Consider the following 21,402-nt stretch of genomic DNA (forward strand, 5'->3'; position numbering starts at 1 on the left):
AGCTGCTTGTGATATTTTGTTTAGAAACACATAGTTCTAGCTGCAATGCCATGCATCAACCTTATAGAACATGATGCGTTGCATTAAATGAAATTTGTGTGACCTTAGAGCCTCTCATCAGGCAGAAATCTGTCTTTTTTGCAACAATTAATTTTCAAGGTAAGGAGACATAGTCCCTCCAGCATGTCCTGGGTCTTCCCCGCAGTCTCCCTCCAGATGGATATGCCCAGAGCGTCTGGAGGTGTCCAGGAGACCTGTTGAAGTAAAATGGAAAGAAAGCAAGAAAGAAAGAAAGAAAGAAAGAAAGAAAAAGATAGATCTTGTCCTCTGACCCTACTGCTCTGAGATACTTCATAAAAACCACATTGTGTTAAATATATTAGCAATGGACTAAATTGGACTCTGGAACAGCAAAGGCTGTTGGGTGCCAGGCATAAACAGGCTGCACGTTCAGCTGCGGAGATGTAGATTCAGATACACATGTAGCACTTCTCCCCTTATGCAAAATACTTGAAATCCTGATTTATTGCCTTAGCTTTGATAACTGGTCAAACCCGACGTGTGCTTTTCATCACTTTGGTGTCTAAACGCCATAAAAATCATTCTTCACACACACAGCTCTCCATTGGTGCAATCTGTTTCATTTTTGTACTGCCTGCCTGCTCCATCCACCCTGAATAGAGCAAGATGCTGATTGGATAATCCCAGGAGACAAAACATTCTGACTAATTTGTCAAACATGATGAAGACCAATCGTGGCCAGGTGGCGTTCAACTGTGCTCGTATGTGTGCATTATGCAGACAAACTGTCTCACACACGTGCACAAGTGTGCGCGCACACAAACGCACACAGATATTCCAGGAGGCAAGAATGTACTTAGTTCAGCCCCTGTGATAATTAATGGCTGTCAGTATCTCTTGAGTGGAAGGAGGTGCTGACAGCAATTCAGAAACACTGGGCATTTGTGAACACCTCACAGCTTATGCAAGGGTTGGGGGTGGGGTGGACAGTATCTTTGGCAGATGATCCAGGTCAATGATGCTGGAAGATCACCCATATTTTCTCTCTGTTTAAGGAATTCCTTTACATCTGAGTAAGCCTATGTAAATGTCACATCTGTAAAGAGCTCAGCAGTACACTGTCAGATACTGTGTGTGAGTATATGGAGAGTTGAAGAGTACCAGCACTCTTACTCTACTCCAAAAAAAATTATGTTTCCTTGATTAAATGTTAAAGAGGTAGAATCAGTATAAAAAAAAGGAGTCCAGCCACTCTCAAGAGGCCTTATTCCAGACCCGACGCTGTGCGTGGAGGTGAATCTGAATATGTCTTGTCAGAATCTCTCAGCCTTGTGTCCCAGCTCTGGTTCCTTCCCCACCAGAAGTGACATTCCAAGTTCCAAGAGCCAGCTTCTGCAGCCAAGGATAAGACTGCCAAGGTCCTCTGCCCCGGTTACTGCCCGGCTCAAACTGCACCCGGTGACCGGCATCTGTGCAATTGAAAAATGGGTCCAATGATTTTGTTCTCTGTGGGAGGTCTTCTGAGCCACACCTAGGACCTGCTTGTCTGGTCCCGAACCGGGGATCTGTTTGCCTTGGGTGACCCTTCCAGGGGCATAGAGCCCCCGACAACATAGCTCCCAGGATCACCTTGACACACAAACCCCTCCGCCATATTAAGGTGGCAGCTCACAGAGGGGTAGCAGTGGGATAGGTTTCTTATATTCACACTGTAATATCTCAATTTTTGTCTTAAGTCTGCACTGAAATGGACTTTACACCATACAGGATTTGATGACAGAACATTTCAGCGGCTTTAAGTATGACAAGATGTGCTTATCACTAGAGCAATAACACTGATAAATTCTATTCACGTCACCTGGGGCTTTAGATAGGTAGATCAATAAATAAATATACATGCACACAGACATATACATGCTTAAAGAAGCAAAGCTTGGGACCTGCCGTTTTCAAGTTAAATCTTTACCTGAATAACAATTGTCATCTGATCAGCTGCAATGACGGATGTTTGGAGAGACAGCACCCTCTACTGTCTGAGTCACGGTGGAAGAATAAAACTGCCGGAATAAATGGAACTGATCCTGTATCTTCATACTGTACAAACATCCCAAAAATCAAATATATAGCAAGAGCACCCACAGTCACAAGCCCGATATCTGGTCATTGTATTTTATGTAGCATATCAGTTATGTAGCATATCAGTAACCATCAAAAATGATCTGCAAGATCACAGTGGTAAAGGCAATTAAGGTATAAGTTTAATATTTTTAAGAATGCATATACAAAGAACAAAGACTTTAGACAAAGCATTTGGTTTCGCACCAAAAACAACAACAGATAATAATTATACTGACTTGGGCTGGATGTCAACCCAACTCTAAGCCACCAGTAAAGAAAAGAACCAACCAATCACAAATAATCTTTACCAGTCTTTCTGCCATTGGAGGTTTATACATATATATATTACACATACACACTCCTATCATCTATCTGTATATACACACACATACACACACGTGTGTGTGTGTGTGTATATATATATATATATATATATATATACACACACACACACACACACACACACACACACATATATATAAATATATATATGCACACACATTCTCACCAATGTATTTGATACACCCAGTTCATAGTTGTAACCAGTTGAATTTCTAAGGGTCTAACTGAGCCATGTTATAAATAACAACCCCTCACCTCTATCTGTGCATTTTTATACAAAATATTAGGAAAAAATATGAATAACTATACCTTATCACATTTCAACCCACAAAATTACCATTTGCTTGTTCTCCATCAGGTTCCCCCACCCCCATTTTATTTCAACCCCATAATAAATTTACATTTTTGGTAACCTACTAAATTGTTGTCTTGCTGTGTCTTAGCACGGCATATTTGTTTGAATGCTACCTGTTCAGAAAAAAAGGGGAGAAAAGCATGTTTCTCGATGGCTTTTTTTAAAATTACTACGTCAAGCAGGTTTCCTGTTCCTTTAAATATGACTGTGACATATTTCCACACGACAATTATTGGTGAGGAACAGAATTTCAAAAAAGGCCTTTCTGAAACAGAAATAAAATAAAATCCTCAGGAGGGGAGGATTTACTGCAGGGCAGCTTTATGGTACAGTATTATACTAATGATCTGGATGCACCAAATGACATGGCAGAGGAGTGTGATTATAAGTGTGTGTGTGTGTGTGTGAGCGCGCACACATACACACACACAACATACATACATACATACATACATACATTCACGCACGCGCACATGCGCAATACACAAACAAAAAGATGAAGAAAAGAAACGTTTTGGTAAAAACACCTGGAGCCTACATAAACATTGTGTGATCATCCATTACAATGTCAACTGTTAAACCTTATTTACCTCATTTATTAGACCAAGGCTCAGCAACAGGCAGCACTGTACAAGTTGAGCAAATACAAGAGAGCCTTCACATCTCAGATACAGTAGGCACAGACATAACATGGCATGTCAGATTTCTGCTTAAAAAATCATGTACATTATGTGTCAGGACAAGCCAGCATCAAGTCAATGCCTCTGTGGTACCTGCTCCACGCGTTAAGTGGTGCCTATGTTAAAAACCGTTTCTTGCCTTACTTGCCTTGGTCCCTTATAATACATGAAGAACAGACTTCTTGTTTTGCTAACACTGTTTAAAAGTTTCATGCTTCTAAAAGGCCAATTCCTGTGGTCAAATCTACTTTATGACTTACACAGCACACTGTGTAATCACCACAGTGACTTGACTGTTACTCTGCTGGGTGAGCACTGAGAGGACTTGAAGCCAGGCAGAAACATTGACCAATTCAGTTCTTGGCTGGAGTTTGAGCTGTGCTGCTCTGAATTACAGTGTCTTTTCAGACCTAGTTTCCTTAGTGGTTACTATCTAGAAAAATAACTTGTCCTGTGTTTGAAGAGAAAGGGGGTATTGGCAAACAAAAACGGAGCATCAGCATTCAGTGTTTCATCTGGTGCTGCTGAAAAATAACATAGGCATCGAGAACATGAGTGAGCTTGACAACAGAGGGGACAGACCTGGCAGCTAGAGGCTGGGGAAAAGGAAGGTTTGGAGCCTTTAAAACCTTAACACTGGCTTTAGACACCTAAATGATCGGGAATCAGAATATAAAGGAAGAATATAAAGGAATATTGGAATGAAATCAAAACTAACAACTGCTCAATACACTTGAATTCTACTTGTACGTAACCTTAATATCTGATCCCCGTCTAAGGTGAAGCCACTCTATCATAAGCCCACCAAACCTCATGGCTAGGTGGCTAGGCTGATCTTCTGTCCCAAACTCAATTTTGGGAAGTTTCCTGTTATTGCAGAGAATTATCTTAAACTTGGTAGGCTAAGATTTCGACAATGATGTCAAACCGGCCTTGACAGAGTAAGGAATAGGGTTAGAGGGAGCTGTGAGAGTAGGATGAGGGTGCATTTGTTTATGGGTATAGGATGTGTATACATGTAATGAATGCTTTAAAAGGTAGGGGCCTCTCATAACAGCACACATTTGCGCTTCTTCTTGGGCTCTGGGGGCTCCAATGCAGCCAATATCGCCTCATCAAACACATTCTTTAGTCCTTTCTGTGAACACAAACACAAACACAGGTGGCTAAATGAGGCGACAACACAAACATGCACAGATCAAATAATGAAAATCAAAACTTCAACAAAGGGGGAAATAACTGTTAAAACCCAAAAGCAGCATTGTACATCACTAAAAGGGGTGTCATAAAAGCCGGTTGGCATTGAAGTGCAGCACAGAAAAACAAGTTCAACATCAAGGAGATGAACTCAGACGGATTGCGCTCTCCTTTAAGTGTGATTATTTAATGAAGCTGGTATAAGAAAGAAAGTATTTACAACAGAAATCACATGCGTGGATTGTGATAACTGAAATCAAAGACAGGACGGGCAAAAAAGTGGAGGAAAAAGAACATAACCCCTGATGCACCACAACAGCAATCAGTGTACTCATTCCACACCAATTTTGATTGAGATACTTTTCCATATGACTAACTTGAGAACCTTCACATTGCACAAAGAAGAAATATTTTAAAACATTTAAAAATGTGGCAACAAAATCTGTGTACAGGAAGTTTATTCATTTGTATTTGCCCCCTGTGCAGAGCCGCTAACACTGTGAGCTTGGTCATGTGAAGTTACCAGAAACCACTAAGCCCTTCAATGTTGTTCAGTTGACTAAGCCTGCTGATTTTTCTCAAAAAACATAGGGGAAATAAGGGAGCCAGAGAGAGAGAAGAGCCAGTTCATTTGTCTTTTATTAATTACTTTCACAAGTTATTTCACACAGATAAATCTTTTTTTTCTTTTTTTAAATAAGTATCTGGACTTCAGACAGCAGCCTATGTGCCATAGTTACTGGCACATTAGTGTCTTTTATATAGAAAGAGCTGGGCAAAACATGGCAAACCATTCTTTCGGACGACGAATTCAATTTACTGATTACTATAACCAGAAGAACAGGATTTAGCCATTTAGGTTCAGGGTAAGGACTTATTATTTCCAGTGTATAAATAGCCCAACACTCACTATATAATTACTTAAAAGCCCTCCATATACAGTCAGACAGTCAAGTAGTACAAAATATACATTTGCATTTAAACTGGAAGCTCTGTTTGGTGTTCAGATCAATATTAATGTGAAGCCATGTAAAGCCAACACCCACAGTCTCGCCCCTTCCAAATCAACTCATACAGAACATGAGGCAAGCAAAACAGTGTCTTTTCCCCAATGACATCCTACATCTTCTGTGAGCTGCTGCTACTCCTTTTGCGAGCAGCCCCATGAATGAGCTTGAGGTTTGAATTATAAAGAGTCAAGTGAAAACTGATGATGTAAAACAAAAGCCTAAACAATCAACATGACGGATTTGAAGTATTTGAACACACCAACCAGGCAAAATGTTAGCTGTTAAAGAACAAGACAGGGTCATTGAAGTGAAGAGACAACAATCCAGAGAAGCAGTTTGGTTGGGAAGTTGGACCATTACCTGACTGATGGGTTGGTTAGTACAACAGCTGAGACTAAAATTTGTTATGATCTCAGAAGATGCACATGTATAGAGATTTGACAGAATAGGATTTCTGGGGGCGGGGAAACTGAAAAAAAAAAAAATCTAAATTGTCAATCAGAGGAAGAAGAGATGTAGAAGTGGAACATAGTTTAAAATAAACAGCAATTCCTCTTTCTCTGCGTCTCAGGTGGCTCTAGGGCAGCTAGGATAGCTTCATCAAATACATTCTTCAGCCCTCGCTACAATGGCAGGAGAGGGAAGAAAACAGCACAATTAGCAAAGCAAACATAGATAGATGGCGGGAGATGATAAGTTGAAAATGGCAGAATAATAAAGAGAGGATATATCAAATTCAGACAATGTGGACAGCCAAGTAAAACACATGCCAAGTGCAAAGCTGAACATTTAAGAAGCACAAAGATTTTAACCTGCATTCTCTAAGAAGAGACAGCAGGCAGTGTGAGGTGTAGACCAAATGCTGAGACCCCAGACTGGAAACAGGAAATGACACTAGCAGCATTGCAAGGAGAGCGGGAAGCAGGAAGGAAGGAGCAGTGAGGTGGGGCTTAACTTAAGCTCCATCAACACTATTGTTCTCTGCCGGAGTGAAAGCTGAATCAAATTCCGTCTGCTCAAATACCTCTTGCCATATACACCAACCTATATTCACATCAGCTCTCTAAAATCCTAATGTAATAGTCATGAAATATTGGAAACAATAGTGTAATGTTTCCACTCTGATTTATGCTCTGGTGTGCCATGTTAGAAAACGATAAGTTAAGATATTAGTGAATTGTAATAATTGGAATACCAACTTTTCTAACTCGTGTACTATGGCAAAGATTCATATGGCTCACAGCCCATGCAATTTTCTTTCTTCTTCATGTTGCCAGCTTAGACTGATTGTAATTCCCATGTCAGAGGCCTCGCTGAAGAATGATAGGCAAGAGTACTTCAGCTAGTCAAAGTTCAAGAAAAGCCTTTTTTCATACAGCCTGTGAAAAAAATCTGCTGATGGTCATATTGACCTCATCTGCGTAAAATCCCTACCCATAGAATAATGTAACAAAATTATTTAGGTATTTCTAACTTCTAGCATTAGAGACAGAGTGGGTTTTTGTGCAAAGAATCCCTGCACTATGTTGTCTAATATTTAAAGGACTGTATTGTAGAAGATAGCAAGGCTTACTTCATATTGAGAATATGTAGAGTGAAAGACACCAATACCGGTTGTGGGCCCAGTGTCTTTCCTTTGACAAAAGGAAGTTAAAAAAAGCTATACTAATAGTAAGAAAAATATATTCAGCCATTACAATTAATTAGTCAACGCGTAAAACATTGAGCAAGTCTGTTCAAAACCTGACCGTGCCTGTTGGTAGTTCTTAGTGACGGCTATTAACCTTCAGCTTCAACTAAATTAAACATGGGGTGAGGGATATCATAGATACAAATATACTGATATAAATACAAGCCATAAACAGTATATTTTGAAAATGTGGTACAGGCCATCTGAGGTCTAGTGACCTTTAGGTATTAGCTAAGCCATAATTCTGAAATTCATGAACTCAGCCAATCCCTGACAACACTTAGAGCATGTTTTGTCAGTAAGAGGAAGATGGTGCAACATAGTCAAATTTTACTTCTCACTCAATTCAAAGTGATCCTTCTTCAAAAAACTATTGCTGATTGACACAGAACTTAAACAAGATCTAAGTTCACTCTTCACCAGCACTGATACAACTGCCTTCAGTAACCAGGACACACTAGGCTACAGGGCTATGGCAACACTACAGGGCTTATGGGTCACGAGATTTATTGAAACCAAACCAGCATGCAAAAACAAATATCATCAAGCATTGTGTACATGGGCCAGGATATGTTCTTCTTTCCTCCACTTTTTGCCACAGACTTGAGAATAATTCATGTTAAACAGTGCATATATGTATGGGTCTGTGTGTTCACGATTTTTGTGTTACCTGTGTAAGGGCTGAGCACTCCACATATTTCACAGCCTTGAGGTCTCTTGCCAGCTTCTCAGCTGTCTCTGGAGTAATAGGTTTCTGCTTGTTTTTTGCAAGCTTCTCTATGGTGGAGGGGTCATCCCGCAAGTCGATCTGAGTGCCAACTAGCAGGAAAGGGGTCTTTGGACAGTGGTGGGTGATCTCTGGAACCCACTGCAAACCACACCACAATGTTATGTCATGGCAAATGGGCTGCACCACAAGTTTTTCATATGGGCTTTTAATACATGTAATTTCTACCACAAAACATGAGAAGTTTAACTTCTTGATTTATGAGCAAGTTGCTTTAAATCTCAGCCAAATGATGTACTATTATTGATGTGCAGTGGGGAGAATAAGTATTCGATACACTGCTAATTTTTCAGCTCTTCCCACTTGCAAAGCATGTGGAGGTCTGTAATTTTTATCATTGCTACTCTTCAACTGTGAGTGACGGGGTCTTAAAGGACAAGGAACTTGAGATGCTTCTTACGGAGCCACTCCTTAGTTGCCCTGGCCGTGTGCTTTGAGTCCACCCATCTTCAAGGCTCTATCTGACGGAGGGAGGTTGTTGGCCAAGATCTTGCAATACATTACGCCATCCATCCCATCAATACAGTGCAGTCGTCCTGTCCCTACTGCAGAAAAGCATCCCCAAAGAATGATATTTCCACCTCCATGCTTCAGTTAGGACTGTGTTCTTGGGGTTGTACTCATCCTTCTTCTTCCTCCAAACACAGCAAGTAGAGTTTAGACCGAAAAGCTCTATTTTTGTTTAATCAAACCACATGACCTCTTCCAATCCTCCTCTAGATCATCCAGATGGTCATTGGCAAATTTCAGATGGGCTTCGACATGTGCTGGCTTGAGCAGAGGGACCTAGCCTGGGTTGCAGGATATTAATCCATGACGGTGTAGTGTGTTTCTTATGGTTTTCCTTGAGACTGGTCCCAGCTCTCTTCAGGTCATTGACCAGGTCCAGCCGTGTAGTTCTGGGCTGATCCCTCACCTTCCTCATGATCATTGATGCCCTGCGAGTAGAGCTCTTGCATGGGGCCCCAGACTGAGGGAGATTGGCTGTCAGCTTGAACTTCTTCCCATTTCTAATAATTGTGGCAAGAATTTTTGTCTTCTTACCAAGCTGCTTGCCAATTGTCCTGTAGCCCATCCAGGTCTTGTGTAGGTCTACAAAATTGCAATGTGATTTTCTGGATTTTTGTTTAGATTCTCTTACTCACAGTTGAAGAGTACCTATAATAAAAAATAAAGACCTCTACATGCTTTGCAAGTGGGAAAAGCTGAAAAATTACCAGTGTATCAGATACTTTTTCTCCCCACTGTAGCTACTATTAACAATAGAACTGTCAAAACTCTAGATACTAATACTTGATATGGTTACTAAGGTTGTTGTTTTTCAAACAGACATTTGAAAACCATTTATGCTATGTTATGATAAAAGTTTTATAAGATAACATAAATAACTCAGTTAAAGCATAGAAATTTTGCTCAAAGCCTTATTGCAGGGAGTGTTTTTTAAGAGGATTGCAGCAATTTAGCCCGCTGAACACAACTTCTTCCTTTTTCAATGTAAAACAGCTGGCAACATGTACCAGGGTGCATCATTGTCTAACATGTATTACCTTCAGTTAAATTGCAAGAACAATACAATGATCTAGAGGTTATGATTGACACAAGATTGGCAGTGAGGGGGGACATTTATTTAAATTCTGAAATGTTGATTTAACAACTCAAAATAGGCTGCAAGACATCAAATAATAAAAGAAAGACATGTCACAAACAATTGTTTTGACAATTTGTATTATTTTGGTAAAACATACACCATTTTGCTCCTTAAAGATAACTAAGAAGACACAATTCAACATATCTAATCTTGATAAAGAAGACGACTAAAATGTTAAAACAAGCCATCCATGTTTCACAGCAATGGAGAAAAAGACAAGTGGGGGTAAGACAAGAAAGGGTCACACTTGCCTTTTCTTTGACGTTTTCAAAAGACGAGGGGGACACAACAGAAAAGCAGACAAGGAAGACATCTGTCTGAGGATAACTCAGAGGTCGTAACCTGTCATAGTCCTCCTGACCTGAGGAAATTATATACAAAAAAATCTTTAAATCACAATGTTTTGCCATCAAGCTACCTTGCCTTATAAACTTAACAATGCAGGAATAGAGCAGAGATGTGGATGGCTGGGGAAAGCTACACATTCCCTATCGGCACAAAAAACACCTGAATTAGTTATTTTTACTTAGTTGAATCTTGATTTAGAAACATTATAGCTGCTCATAAGCTTTGTATATATGTTTTGTAAATTGGTCAGTGGCTTACTTGAAATGACCAATTACCTTCAGTCTTATCTTCTTTATTCTGTGAAGATGTAATTGTCTTCTAGGAGTAATTTGTGCAACAAGCACCGCTTTGAATGGAAAACATTGCAATCGCAAACAACTCTACACAATCCATGGGACAAATTTCACATGCAGTGGTTACTCAAGTTTCCTGGCCTTTTACATCAGCAATGGGGGAAAGCAAGTCTCCAAGTTTTGCCTGAGGGTGACTGAGGTGTTGGTTATTATTCATCAATAATATTTTACTCTTTGTCTGGCTTGATGATAGCTGTTTGAAGGTTTACTGAAAATTATATATTATCACATTCACTGTAAGCACATCAAGAAACCTTTATTCACAATATACATGGTTTTGCAACACCCCTTGTTAACAAACCTTGAAATAAGGCACTTGTAACATTATTTATAGAGCTACAGTGACTATATTATTGCAAAAATTGAAGTTTTAAATTAACCTGTATTATCATGTATTTAAACATTTTTGATATTTTGCTAAAATATACAATATGAAGTCAGATTCCCTGAATGGACAGAACAACATAAACTGATATAATACATACCTGCAGTATCAAACAAGCCCAGTGTGTAGGGTTCACCTCCAATCATAACAGTTACAGCATAATTATCAAACACCTAAAATGTTAAAAAAACAAACATAAAAAGCAAGCAAAAAGCAAAAGTCAACCAGTAATTGTCTCAATTCTGAATCCTTGACATATAATTGGCAAATCAAATTGTTTTTTTGAGTTTTTAAATGTATATCAAAACAAATTAACAATTATTGTATACTAACCGTTATGAAGGAACTTGCTTCGCAACTGCAAGCAGTTCCTGATTATGCTTTATTTGAGATACCATGTTTTCACGACCATAAGGCGCAGTCTCAGTTATGTGTGCCATTACTGCATTTAACACACACATAAGGCGCACCTGATTGTAGGGCGCAGGTTTTATATACAATCCACGCCCACACTTCCCCCTTAAACGTTCTCATGGTGTCCTCTACTACAGCTTTTCATTATAAGCCGCTGGAAGTTGCTGCGCTACCGTAGTCCTGGTCTGTATGCAAAAATGGCAACGTTTCAAACGAAAGCACCTAGACGGACCTCCTTGGAAATGTTCAATGTCAATTTCCTCTGCTAGCGCTACTGCTTTTAGTCAAATGGTGACCGTCGAAACGCTTCTCCCACTCTTTATTTGCTCGATGATCCATTGCTTGAGTCTTTCCTCCAACTTGGGCCACCTCGCCTTATGTCCGCAGAAACTCAGCTGTGTCTTCTTGACCTGTCAGAGCTTGTTTTCCAGCTTCCTCCACTTGCGAACCATTGATTCATTAATCTTAAATTCTCTCGCGACTGCTCCATTTCCATGTTCCTCCGCGTAGCTGATGGCCTTCAATTTAAACTGTGCTTCATAAGCGTGTCTCTTTGCCATTTTCAGGGTTGTTAAAACAACGATGTTCTGCAAAACGCACATACCTGTTCTTTTATATACAATCCACGCCCACACTTCCCCCTTTAACGTTCTCATGATGTTCTCTACTACATCCGCCTTACAACAACACACACAGGGCGCATTGCACTATAGGGCGCGCCGCACATTTTTAAGAAAATCTAAGACTTTTATGTGCGCCTTATAGTCGTGAAAATACGGTACTAAAAAGCACAGTACAGAAATGAAGACATTTTCTTAATAAATTTCGGAATATGAGTAACTGTAAGGCTGTACATTTAAAAATGATTTTATTTCCTACAAGTAATACTTTTGACAGAGGCCTGGCTTGTCTGAGATGTGAACAATTTTACATCTTTAGTCTACTGGTCTACAGACCACGCACTTCAAACGGAACTAGAATTTACGTAAAAAGAGTTCCTGCCCTAAATTTTCCTAAATACTGCGGCAACATTGAGTTTACGTTAACACAGGAATACCTGTGTATTAATTTGAAAGTTGTTCAAGCACTTACTGTGGGTACGTATTCAGAGGGAAATTTATTTGTGGTGTAGGAGATGAGCAGGCAGGTTTTACCCACAGCACCATCCCCAACTACTACACATTTGATGGTCTGCATAGCTGTTTTTTACAGTATTCACTGCTCATTCAATACCTAGGAGAGAGTAACACATGGACAAATGATCTTCATTAGTTGATGGTGAAAGTTGTTATTGCCTGCACAAACAGTAAAGTGACATAAAAAGTCAAAGTTAAAAAATGTTGAGATGGAGAACAATACATACAATAATGCACTGACACAAAAAAAGAAAAAAAAAAAATCACTGCATGTACTTGGCCTCCTCCTGAGGTATCTTTAGCAATAGTACAATTTGAATACACAGCCAAGAATCCAAGGAATTTTTGCGGTCATTTAGTGCATACAGAACAGACGAAAACTAAAAGCTATTCGCCAAACATTTTCCTAAGGAAGCCAAATGTAAAATAACTTTCATGATTCATTGATGGCAACATGTTGAATGGATGTTCCTACATAACTGTGGAACTGGAGCTAATTCTCTGTCTGAGTAGCAATGTGAGTTTATAATACAATGTATAATACAAAAGGTTCCCTAACATAACACAGGCATGCCTGGACCTCTGATCCATTAGGAGACACTTTCTTGCTTTCTTAACATTACAGCGTTTAGAAAAGACCCACTTTTGAATTTACTACAATGTATACTTATTATTCCTTAGCAAAACTCTCAATAAAACAAGACTGTCAACTTTAAACAATTACATTACACATGAAACAGGCTGATAAAAACCCAAAGTCAATTAGGCCTGCAGAGTTCTCCAAATCTTCTCATCGCAACTGGACTTGCTTTCATCTCTTGAAGAGGGTTCTCTCTCATACACTCTTCAATTCCCAGTCCGAACTATTATTCTAAACAAAGAATACACTAATTTTAAACATTGTCTTTGTGATCAGAAAATATCAATATAGTTACTGAAGCATGGATAAGGTAGAACCAGAGGTAAAAACTACGATGTGAAGACTAAACGGACAATGTCCTCCTGCTTCTGTCTCTACCCTGTCAAGCACTGGGCACACTGAACAGTGAAGTAGCTCTCAACTCTGCATTGAAGCAAAAGAAAGAGGATATTTTCTAGTCTCACAAAGCAAATACTTTGGCATAAAAGCTAGATTCTGATAGGACATTTGTGTTGCTTTGTGGACGTTTCTGATTCACAATAACACTTCTCGTTAGATGCATGCCAAGCTTCATCTATGCAGCTCCACCTTAACTTACAGCATCTTATTTAATTGTGATATCAAAAACAACCACAGTGAGAAACAAAAAGGCATGGCATCCTGGAAAGTTAATTATAACCCTAATGAAATCTGAAATTTTAAACTGACTACAGAACCATCACAGAATAAAAGTTAAGTTGGTGCTGCTATCTCTCCACATGTAAATTGGGAGATGGAGATCTTCAAAATCTGCTTATTATCATTGGTTTTTGTCTGTACAATCTTACTTGTGTAGGCTAGAAAATATCCAAACCTTAAACTGCTGATGATCGCAAAATCATTATTTTCTATGCTTTTTACATGTTAGCGACCATTCCATGATTGAACAAGGTCTATTTTTCAATAACACCAAACAGCTGTTTGAAAGGCAGGAAAGCAGTACCACACCACAAACAGTCTGACATTATCTAAAAGCTATCGAACAATGGGTTTGTAAACATATCCTTCTGCAATGCAAAAAAGGAATTTCATGCATCACATTGCAAAGCTTTAACTGACAACATTTCAGAAACAGAGACTCACTGAAGCTGTTGCTAACTGCTAAATTAATGATTGGCAGTCAAAGAAAGACATCCGACAGCCTAGCAAATTTTCTAAAAGAAAGCCTCTCAGAACAGAACTTCTGACCTTTGGCCTTAATCCAAGAAATGTAGTTGACAAATCTGCTTTGACAACTAGATACTTGTTGCTGTGACCTCCAGTCATCTTCATATATTGTCTTCACTCACAACTTCCGTCCAAAAAACAGACTACATGCATTCATAGCCAAGTTGTTTGGTGGTGTTGTTCTAAGATGCTGAGATGTGCCCTTGGTATCTTTGACAACACTTAAAACACTACCTAGAGCAGTGAGTACTTATTACAAAGGGCACACACTGATGCTCATATAACTTAGGGAAATCACTGCTCTTAACCAAGCATGCCAAAGTACCTAGGTCTTCTCATTTGATGGAGATGACTTTGACATTTCCTGTAGTGAGTATATATGAGGCGTAAAGAATCCAGCTAATAACTGCATTGAACCTAGGTATTTGTACTCTTCCTCCATCTTAAAATCTAAATCCTCAATGTGCTGTAATAGTCATGTTATGTCATTCCTCACTATGTAAAAAATATAAAGGCAGGGGAAGAGGGGAGAGCACCGTACTCTGCTCCAGATATAATCAGCCCCGCAGCCTTCAGTCTCTTTGAAGTGAAGAGGGATTCTGCGCAACAGTAGATTTGGGTATCCTCAACTCAAATATTGGTCTGACAAGTAATATACAGGCTGTCCTATTTTGAAGCCATTAAGAGTTGCATGTGATAGTGTTTGAGTCTCTCTAGGTGTGGACCAGGTGAGAAGTTAAGACCACAGGTCATGCAAATGGCACATGTGAATCCACGTGTTAAACAAGAACAAGGGAAGATGAGATTGATTAAATTTTGTGTTTGCAGTAATTTCAGTGTATTCAGACATGAATAAAACAACACAGACCAAAGCTTTCCTACAAAAAGCTATCTTTGGAAATACAGTCAAACTCATTACATGTCAATGATTTTGCAAACAAAAAAGGAGGAACCTACAAAAAAGTTCATTGTAAATTGGCAAAAGCCCATGGAAGTCTCCAGCTAAAATTGCGGTGCCCACACATTTGTAAATGGATATTAATTTAAATAACCTTTTACAACAAAAAAGTTATGTCAATAGTTGTATCAAGTTGCCAATGACAATTACCTGCTCACCATAGTTATAGAAATAATATCCAAGAACCCAGTAGGAATCACAACATTTGGTGCAAATTATATGTATTTCATTAGTAAAAATCTGTGTGTGTGAGTGTGGGGGGGGCATCCCCCTGGTGCTTGTAAACACAGTCATTCTAGTTACATTTTTACACAAATGTTTTTCAGTTAATGAATGAACTGGCTGATGCACTTGAGAGTTGTGGAAAATTGCATGCTTTTGAATGGCATCATGAAAATGATTTTTTTTCTCCCAAAATAGACTGCCATGAAAGGTTTATCACTTTATGGCTTATAAAAATATTGATTGAGTAAATGAATCAATGCTTAAGCCACACTATTTAGCTCTACTATACTGACCTCTTATTCATACTTGACTTCCATTGAAATCTGAGGCACCTATCAGCATTATTAAATGAAGAAACATAATAGACCCATATGGCCAAAATGCTTTCCATTCAACAATATAGTTACTGTGAAAAACACAAATATGTGCAGCCCTACATATTTAATAACTTTAGTGAAAACCTGCCGGTAGCACAGCCACAAACAGTGCCTTCAGCGACCACAATGCTGCTAGTCTTAATCCATGTATTTGTGTTTGTAGGACAACACACTCTCAAAGCAGGCCACTTTGCAGGCCCATGAAAGCCACAGGGATTATTACGGTTTACCCCAAAATGTGTTACTTCAAAATTGACCAAAATGTCTACAGATCCCAGTAAAGGCCATTAAAATAAGATATATCATAGTCACAGTATCAACTATACAACACGTTACTGGCTTTAAGATGGTAGCGAGCATGCATCGGATTTGGCCCAATTTTCCGAGTGCCTGAATAACGTTACAGTCGTAGACAAAAGATATGGTAGAAATTACCTATACTCAATAGACTATAAGTAAGGCTTTGACAAGAATATTCTTTCCCTTCATTTTAGATGTGACAAATTCAAACGAGACAAGCTGCGACAAAAAAATCTTTGACGAGTGGCCCATACATAGACGGACGAAAATCAACCAGGAAAAAAAGGATTAACAATTGCGTGGCAATTTTACCGATATGGTACAAATGTCAGTTTGACCAAATATGTATTATTTTAGAGAACAATTTGAGGGGTGCTTTGTCATCGAAAACCTAGTTTTGTTGCCCTAGCTGCAGATTCGACCACATCCCCGGCCTCTATCTGGCCCGGTTTCCCGCTGACTGATGTAAATTAACAATTTCGATGTTAATATTGCAGAAATTATTTAGGCTCTGTATAGTACGCTAAGAGGGAAATACGCTCAAACTTCCAAAACTAAAACCATACACCCTGCGCGATGTACCGGAAAATTAAAACTACGTGGGTTGGGGGGGTTACCTTCTAGGCTTCTATGTGGCTGGCCGATCGGCTAACGTTAACGATATGCGGTACTGGTTGCTTAAAAAAGAAATATGGAAAAAGGGGGACACCTTTGGATGACAATCATCGGCAAAAACTGGAAGTCGAATACATCCACCACACGCCAAAAATATCTTTATTTACAGGCTAGCCCAATAGTGTGATGACGTTTTGTCGGCTTTTCTGTGCGAACTTCTGTCCAACGATTAGCTTCAGAGCTAACTGGAGAGGCTAACGGTAGCGGATGCTGATGGTCAGTCGCTAAAAGCACAATTTCCTGACAAGCGGTACAAATATAAACCTTGTGTATTATCAACGATATTAAAGACACAACGAACATGTAATTACAATTTGAAAATAGAACCGTAATAAAGAAATGTCTGTACCGTACTCCCTATTAGGTCTCTACGCCGGGCGTTGGCAGCTCCGCACTCGGGGCTTCCCAGTCAACAGAGCAGGGACACTTCGACTTGCGTAGCGAAGAACTACGTAACTACGTATCTACGTAACTTATATCGCCGAACAGAGGTTACGTTTCCAGAAAATACCAATACTCAGATTTGTGGCATGCAATACTGGCTTCACTTATTTTGGTTGTCTCGAGAACGATATATGGAATTAAGCGTGAAAAAAAATCCTAAAATAAATGTATAATTGCTGGGCCATCAAAGAACGAGTTAACCTTTCTTTTAATTTAATTTATCCCCAGATTAATGGTTGCTTAAAATCGTAGTAAAATATCTATAATTCTGTGTACTAACAATGTTTACAAGCATCAGTATAATGGGCTGCACTTGTTTTCATGATTTCATTTTCTTCCTTTTGCATTGTTGTACAAAATGCGACACCATTCCTGAATTATACAACACATGTTTAATTTATTGGAAAAGTTAAACATTCCTCATTAATTACAGGTTCATCTTTTGGAGGAAATATATTTGGCCTAGTTCTGAATGGATTGCATTTGAAGTCTGACCTACATATAAGTACATTGTAATAACCCAATACGCCACTGGATGGTAGTGCAGAGCTGTGACCTAAATACATAGAAACAACTCAATTCAAGAAAAAAAAAAGTTGAATAACTTGAATCAGAAACAACTTTAATAAAGACACACTTTATTTTTGAAATGAAAACAAAGTAGAAACAAGCTATTTCAAAAGTCATGTTCATAAACACAATAATCCTGAAAATTGTGGAAAACAAATCTTGTGACAGGGACAGTAAGCTTTGTAGAGGTCTCCAATTATCCTAGTTGGACACACTCTGCAGCAAAGTTATGTTGTCTCCTTTCAACATGATCCTCCCTGAGAGACATGGGGGTTAGGGGTGGAAGAACACAACTGTCAGTTCCTTTTAAACTAAGATCGACAGAGTACAATTGATGACAGAAAATCTTGGGCCACACATTATACTTGTAATAATTATGCTTATAAGTATGCATCACTGGTTCTATATTTAAGTGTCCCTATATTGAAAGTGTCCCTGAATAAAGAAGTACACAGAAATCCAGTGGAACCACAGGCTTAGTGAGCCTAACAGGTTGGCTATCTCTAACCATCTGACAACAACAAAAGAAAGTAAAAAATGGCTAACTAACATCTAGGTAAATTCATCTTGATATTGAAATCCTGTGTTTTCATCCACAGCTTGATATCAAAATACCTGCCAGCTAACATACATCAAGCTCTTGTTCAGGATTTCTGCAGACAAATGTTTTCACTGTCGCTTCTATCAAGAAAACTGAGCCTTGATTACTCAATGTTAAGACCAGAATTCTGAACACTCACTTTCAGGCAAGCATTTAAAATGCTATTTCTAAGATAAGCTGACAGCACTACTTGAAATTTTAACAGATTGAAATTAAATAGAGGCAAATTCTACAACACACATGTCGATGTAGTGTATTCTTACCCAGTGGCTTCCTGGTTTTTGTCTTCATGTGGACTTCCTCAGCATCATCTAGGACCAGGTTCATGTACTCATCAAAACCCTAAGACACAGAGGATGATTGAGGCAAAAGAGTGATGAGTAAACTTTTTCTGGCCATGATATTTGAATGTGCTTTTGATTTACACTCAAACAGCAATCACAGCATTTATTTAAGTATACAGTCAAGAAACAAATCATTCAGAAATCATTATGTGTTTCTGGTTATAAACCTGAAAACTATCAAGGAAGTTGTGTAAACCCAAATACAGAGATACCAGAAAACAGCATTGCATCTATATGGTCTATATGGACACTGAAAATACTGAAAATGATCAAGTTATTTATAGTTATCCAATTGATATTAAGGATAATTTATAGTTATCCAAATGGCACTAAGGGTTAGCTCAGTCTTGAAAAACTACTACAAACCCATGATGCTTCAGACCAGCCTAAATATAAGGCAGTTTGTTTGTTTGTTTTGTCTGGTCTGTAGGCCAGACTAGTAAAACTTTTCATTATGTCATTTGAGTGCAATAATTGCAGCATGAGAAAAGGATTAAAAATTTAAAAAAAAAAAATCACACTTCTTTCCATTAGCATGCATTTCTTATAATTCATTTTCTTTCCTGTACACCAAAAAAAAAAAGATTATGACAATAAATGCCTTGACTTACTTTCAAAATGTAACTGATATCACTTAGGCGTTCTCATTTACTGTCATTGTTTGACACTGCTGACCAAAAAGTAGATGGGCAATTCAACTACTGTTCACTGTGCAGGATGCGATAGCATATGTTGTGATGAGATCATGTATATACTATTTATCATTTATAACTATTTCTTTCTTTCCTGTGAATCACATGGAGACATTATCGGTAGACCACAACTTAACTTGATGTGCCAAGGTGGTCGCAGCAGGCAACACTACCAGGAGGGGGCTTCATGTTCTTTGACAAGTCTATATTCCCTCAAAAATAACCTTTCCAAGGTACTAATATTGGGCTACTTTTCCAAATCCTTAGTATTAAAATCTGAACAGCCAGAATGTTTCACACAGTTCACGTTAACTGTGATCAAGCAGCAGTCAAACAACATTGATTAGTGCCTTTTTAGAACAGGGCAAAACTTTGGAGTCCCTCAGTCAAATGATAGATTATGTTGAATCTTCATAAGACGATTCTGTTGCTGTCTTACAAGACACAACCAAAAGTGTCATGAAATACGGTGTGAACAGGGTATCATGATGGTGGAAATGTTGTAAAACGTCTGTTTGAAGGACGTTTGTGGTTAACATACTTATACCAGAGCAAGGTTATGGTTTATTATAACTGACACCTACCAATCATTAGAAACTGCCCATAGCATGCTGTAACTGGAATTTTCAAAGAAGGGAAAAAAGTAACTTGTAATCCTAACACAGCAATCCTTTCTTTTTAGGACATTTTATTTTTATATAATGCATCAAGACCATAAGTTAAAGGCAACTTACAATTATGCAGCCCTCTATCCGCATGTTCACTTGTTCATACAACCACACCTGGATCCGTGACCGCTGAAAAGACGAAGATATGCAAATCCCATTTGAAATTTTAATAAAGAAGCAAACATGAGGCAAACCTGAAAAGACTCAAAGGAAATACTTACATTTTGAAGATACCTGAAAATGAGATTCTGATCGATGTAATCAAGGAAAATAAATATGCCTTTGAAAAGCTAGTAATGAGTCCCAGTCTGCTGAAGCACTAAACATCCACAAACCCTAAATTCAAAACCATGGTTAGCAGTTACAAGTACGGGAATAAGAACAATACACAACTTGTGACTGTTTAAATGTATTATAAGTTGTTATTCACAAAGCCATCTCGATCAAACGACAGAGACACGAGATTTGTCTCACGTATTTTAGCGCATTTTACTATGAACAGTTTCTATTGGCGTTTGAAACGGCTAACGGGAAACACCGGCAGGCAACTTTCAATCAAAATTTCTTTACACCTTTATGCAACCCAAAAGCGGTACCCTGAGAATCATACATCAAAAACGCACAAACATATGAAAACAATAATTCACTGTTTACCTAATACACACAAAATACCAGGGTTAGCTAGTTTCGCCGCTAAGGATAGCGTAATAGCTAGCTACCAGCTCATTCAATGTTGACCATTCCAAAAAGGATACAATGGGCTGCACCATAACCTTCTGGACCTTCTGTCCTTGTCCTCTGTACGCCATCTCTCCAATGAAATACCTTCGATTTTTTCTCGATGAATCGTTTTAATTTGCACCGTGGGGTATTGTGCACGACAACGACACACTCACGTTGTCAATTTTCCCGAATGGCGGGTTTTTCTTCCGTGTTCAGTGCAACAAAACTGGCGGCGATCAAAATGCCTGTTTCAAAAACAGCGCCTGTTCAGTCAGGAGGTCATTACTGCATGTCTGGATTCTCTGCCACCTGTTGCAATTCATTTACTTTAGCAAGTTGTCAGGATGACAAAAACTAAAAATAAATAACAAAATCCTAGCAACAAGCAAAAGGTGATAACAATTGTTTCAAATTTCAGTGTTGGTCTCCCAGAATGTTACATTTCCAAAGGTCTTTCTCATGAGAGCATGTTTGAAATGAGACAATGGGAGTGTT

General features: G+C 38.7%; 2 protein-coding genes across 4 annotated transcripts; both read right to left on the reverse strand.

The window, feature by feature from the left end:
* Window positions 1–2,257: 2,257 nt before the first annotated feature.
* On the reverse strand, window positions 2,258–17,296 carry cdc42 (cell division cycle 42). Of its 3 annotated transcripts, none has more exons than XM_086167922.1 (6): window positions 17,215–17,296; window positions 12,441–12,581; window positions 11,035–11,107; window positions 10,100–10,209; window positions 8,084–8,281; window positions 2,258–4,654 (listed from the first exon to the last, which is right to left on the reverse strand). In XM_086167922.1, exons 2-6 carry the CDS (start codon window positions 12,543–12,545, stop codon window positions 4,565–4,567), a joined length of 576 nt encoding a protein of 191 aa, XP_086024048.1. In that variant the 5' UTR covers window positions 12,546–12,581; window positions 17,215–17,296; the 3' UTR covers window positions 2,258–4,564. The 3 variants fall into 3 exon arrangements, with proteins under 3 accessions (XP_086024048.1, XP_086024049.1, XP_086024050.1); XM_086167923.1 differs by having other exon boundaries at window positions 17,220–17,273; XM_086167924.1 differs by lacking the exon at window positions 2,258–4,654 and adding an exon at window positions 5,335–6,346.
* A 634-nt stretch (window positions 17,297–17,930) lies between these two features.
* snrpe (small nuclear ribonucleoprotein polypeptide E) lies at window positions 17,931–21,123 on the reverse strand. Its single transcript, XM_086168274.1, has 5 exons — window positions 20,940–21,123; window positions 20,406–20,432; window positions 20,251–20,313; window positions 18,744–18,822; window positions 17,931–18,136 (listed from the first exon to the last, which is right to left on the reverse strand). Exons 1-5 carry the CDS (start codon window positions 20,991–20,993, stop codon window positions 18,081–18,083), a joined length of 279 nt encoding a protein of 92 aa, XP_086024400.1. The 5' UTR covers window positions 20,994–21,123; the 3' UTR covers window positions 17,931–18,080.
* Window positions 21,124–21,402: the final 279 nt, after the last annotated feature.

Source organism: Fistularia commersonii, chromosome 21 (genome assembly GCF_037954325.1).
Source record: "Fistularia commersonii isolate RoL2024-O1a breed Wild chromosome 21, RoL_Fcom_v1.0, whole genome shotgun sequence".
Lineage (NCBI taxonomy): Eukaryota > Metazoa > Chordata > Actinopteri > Syngnathiformes > Fistulariidae > Fistularia > Fistularia commersonii.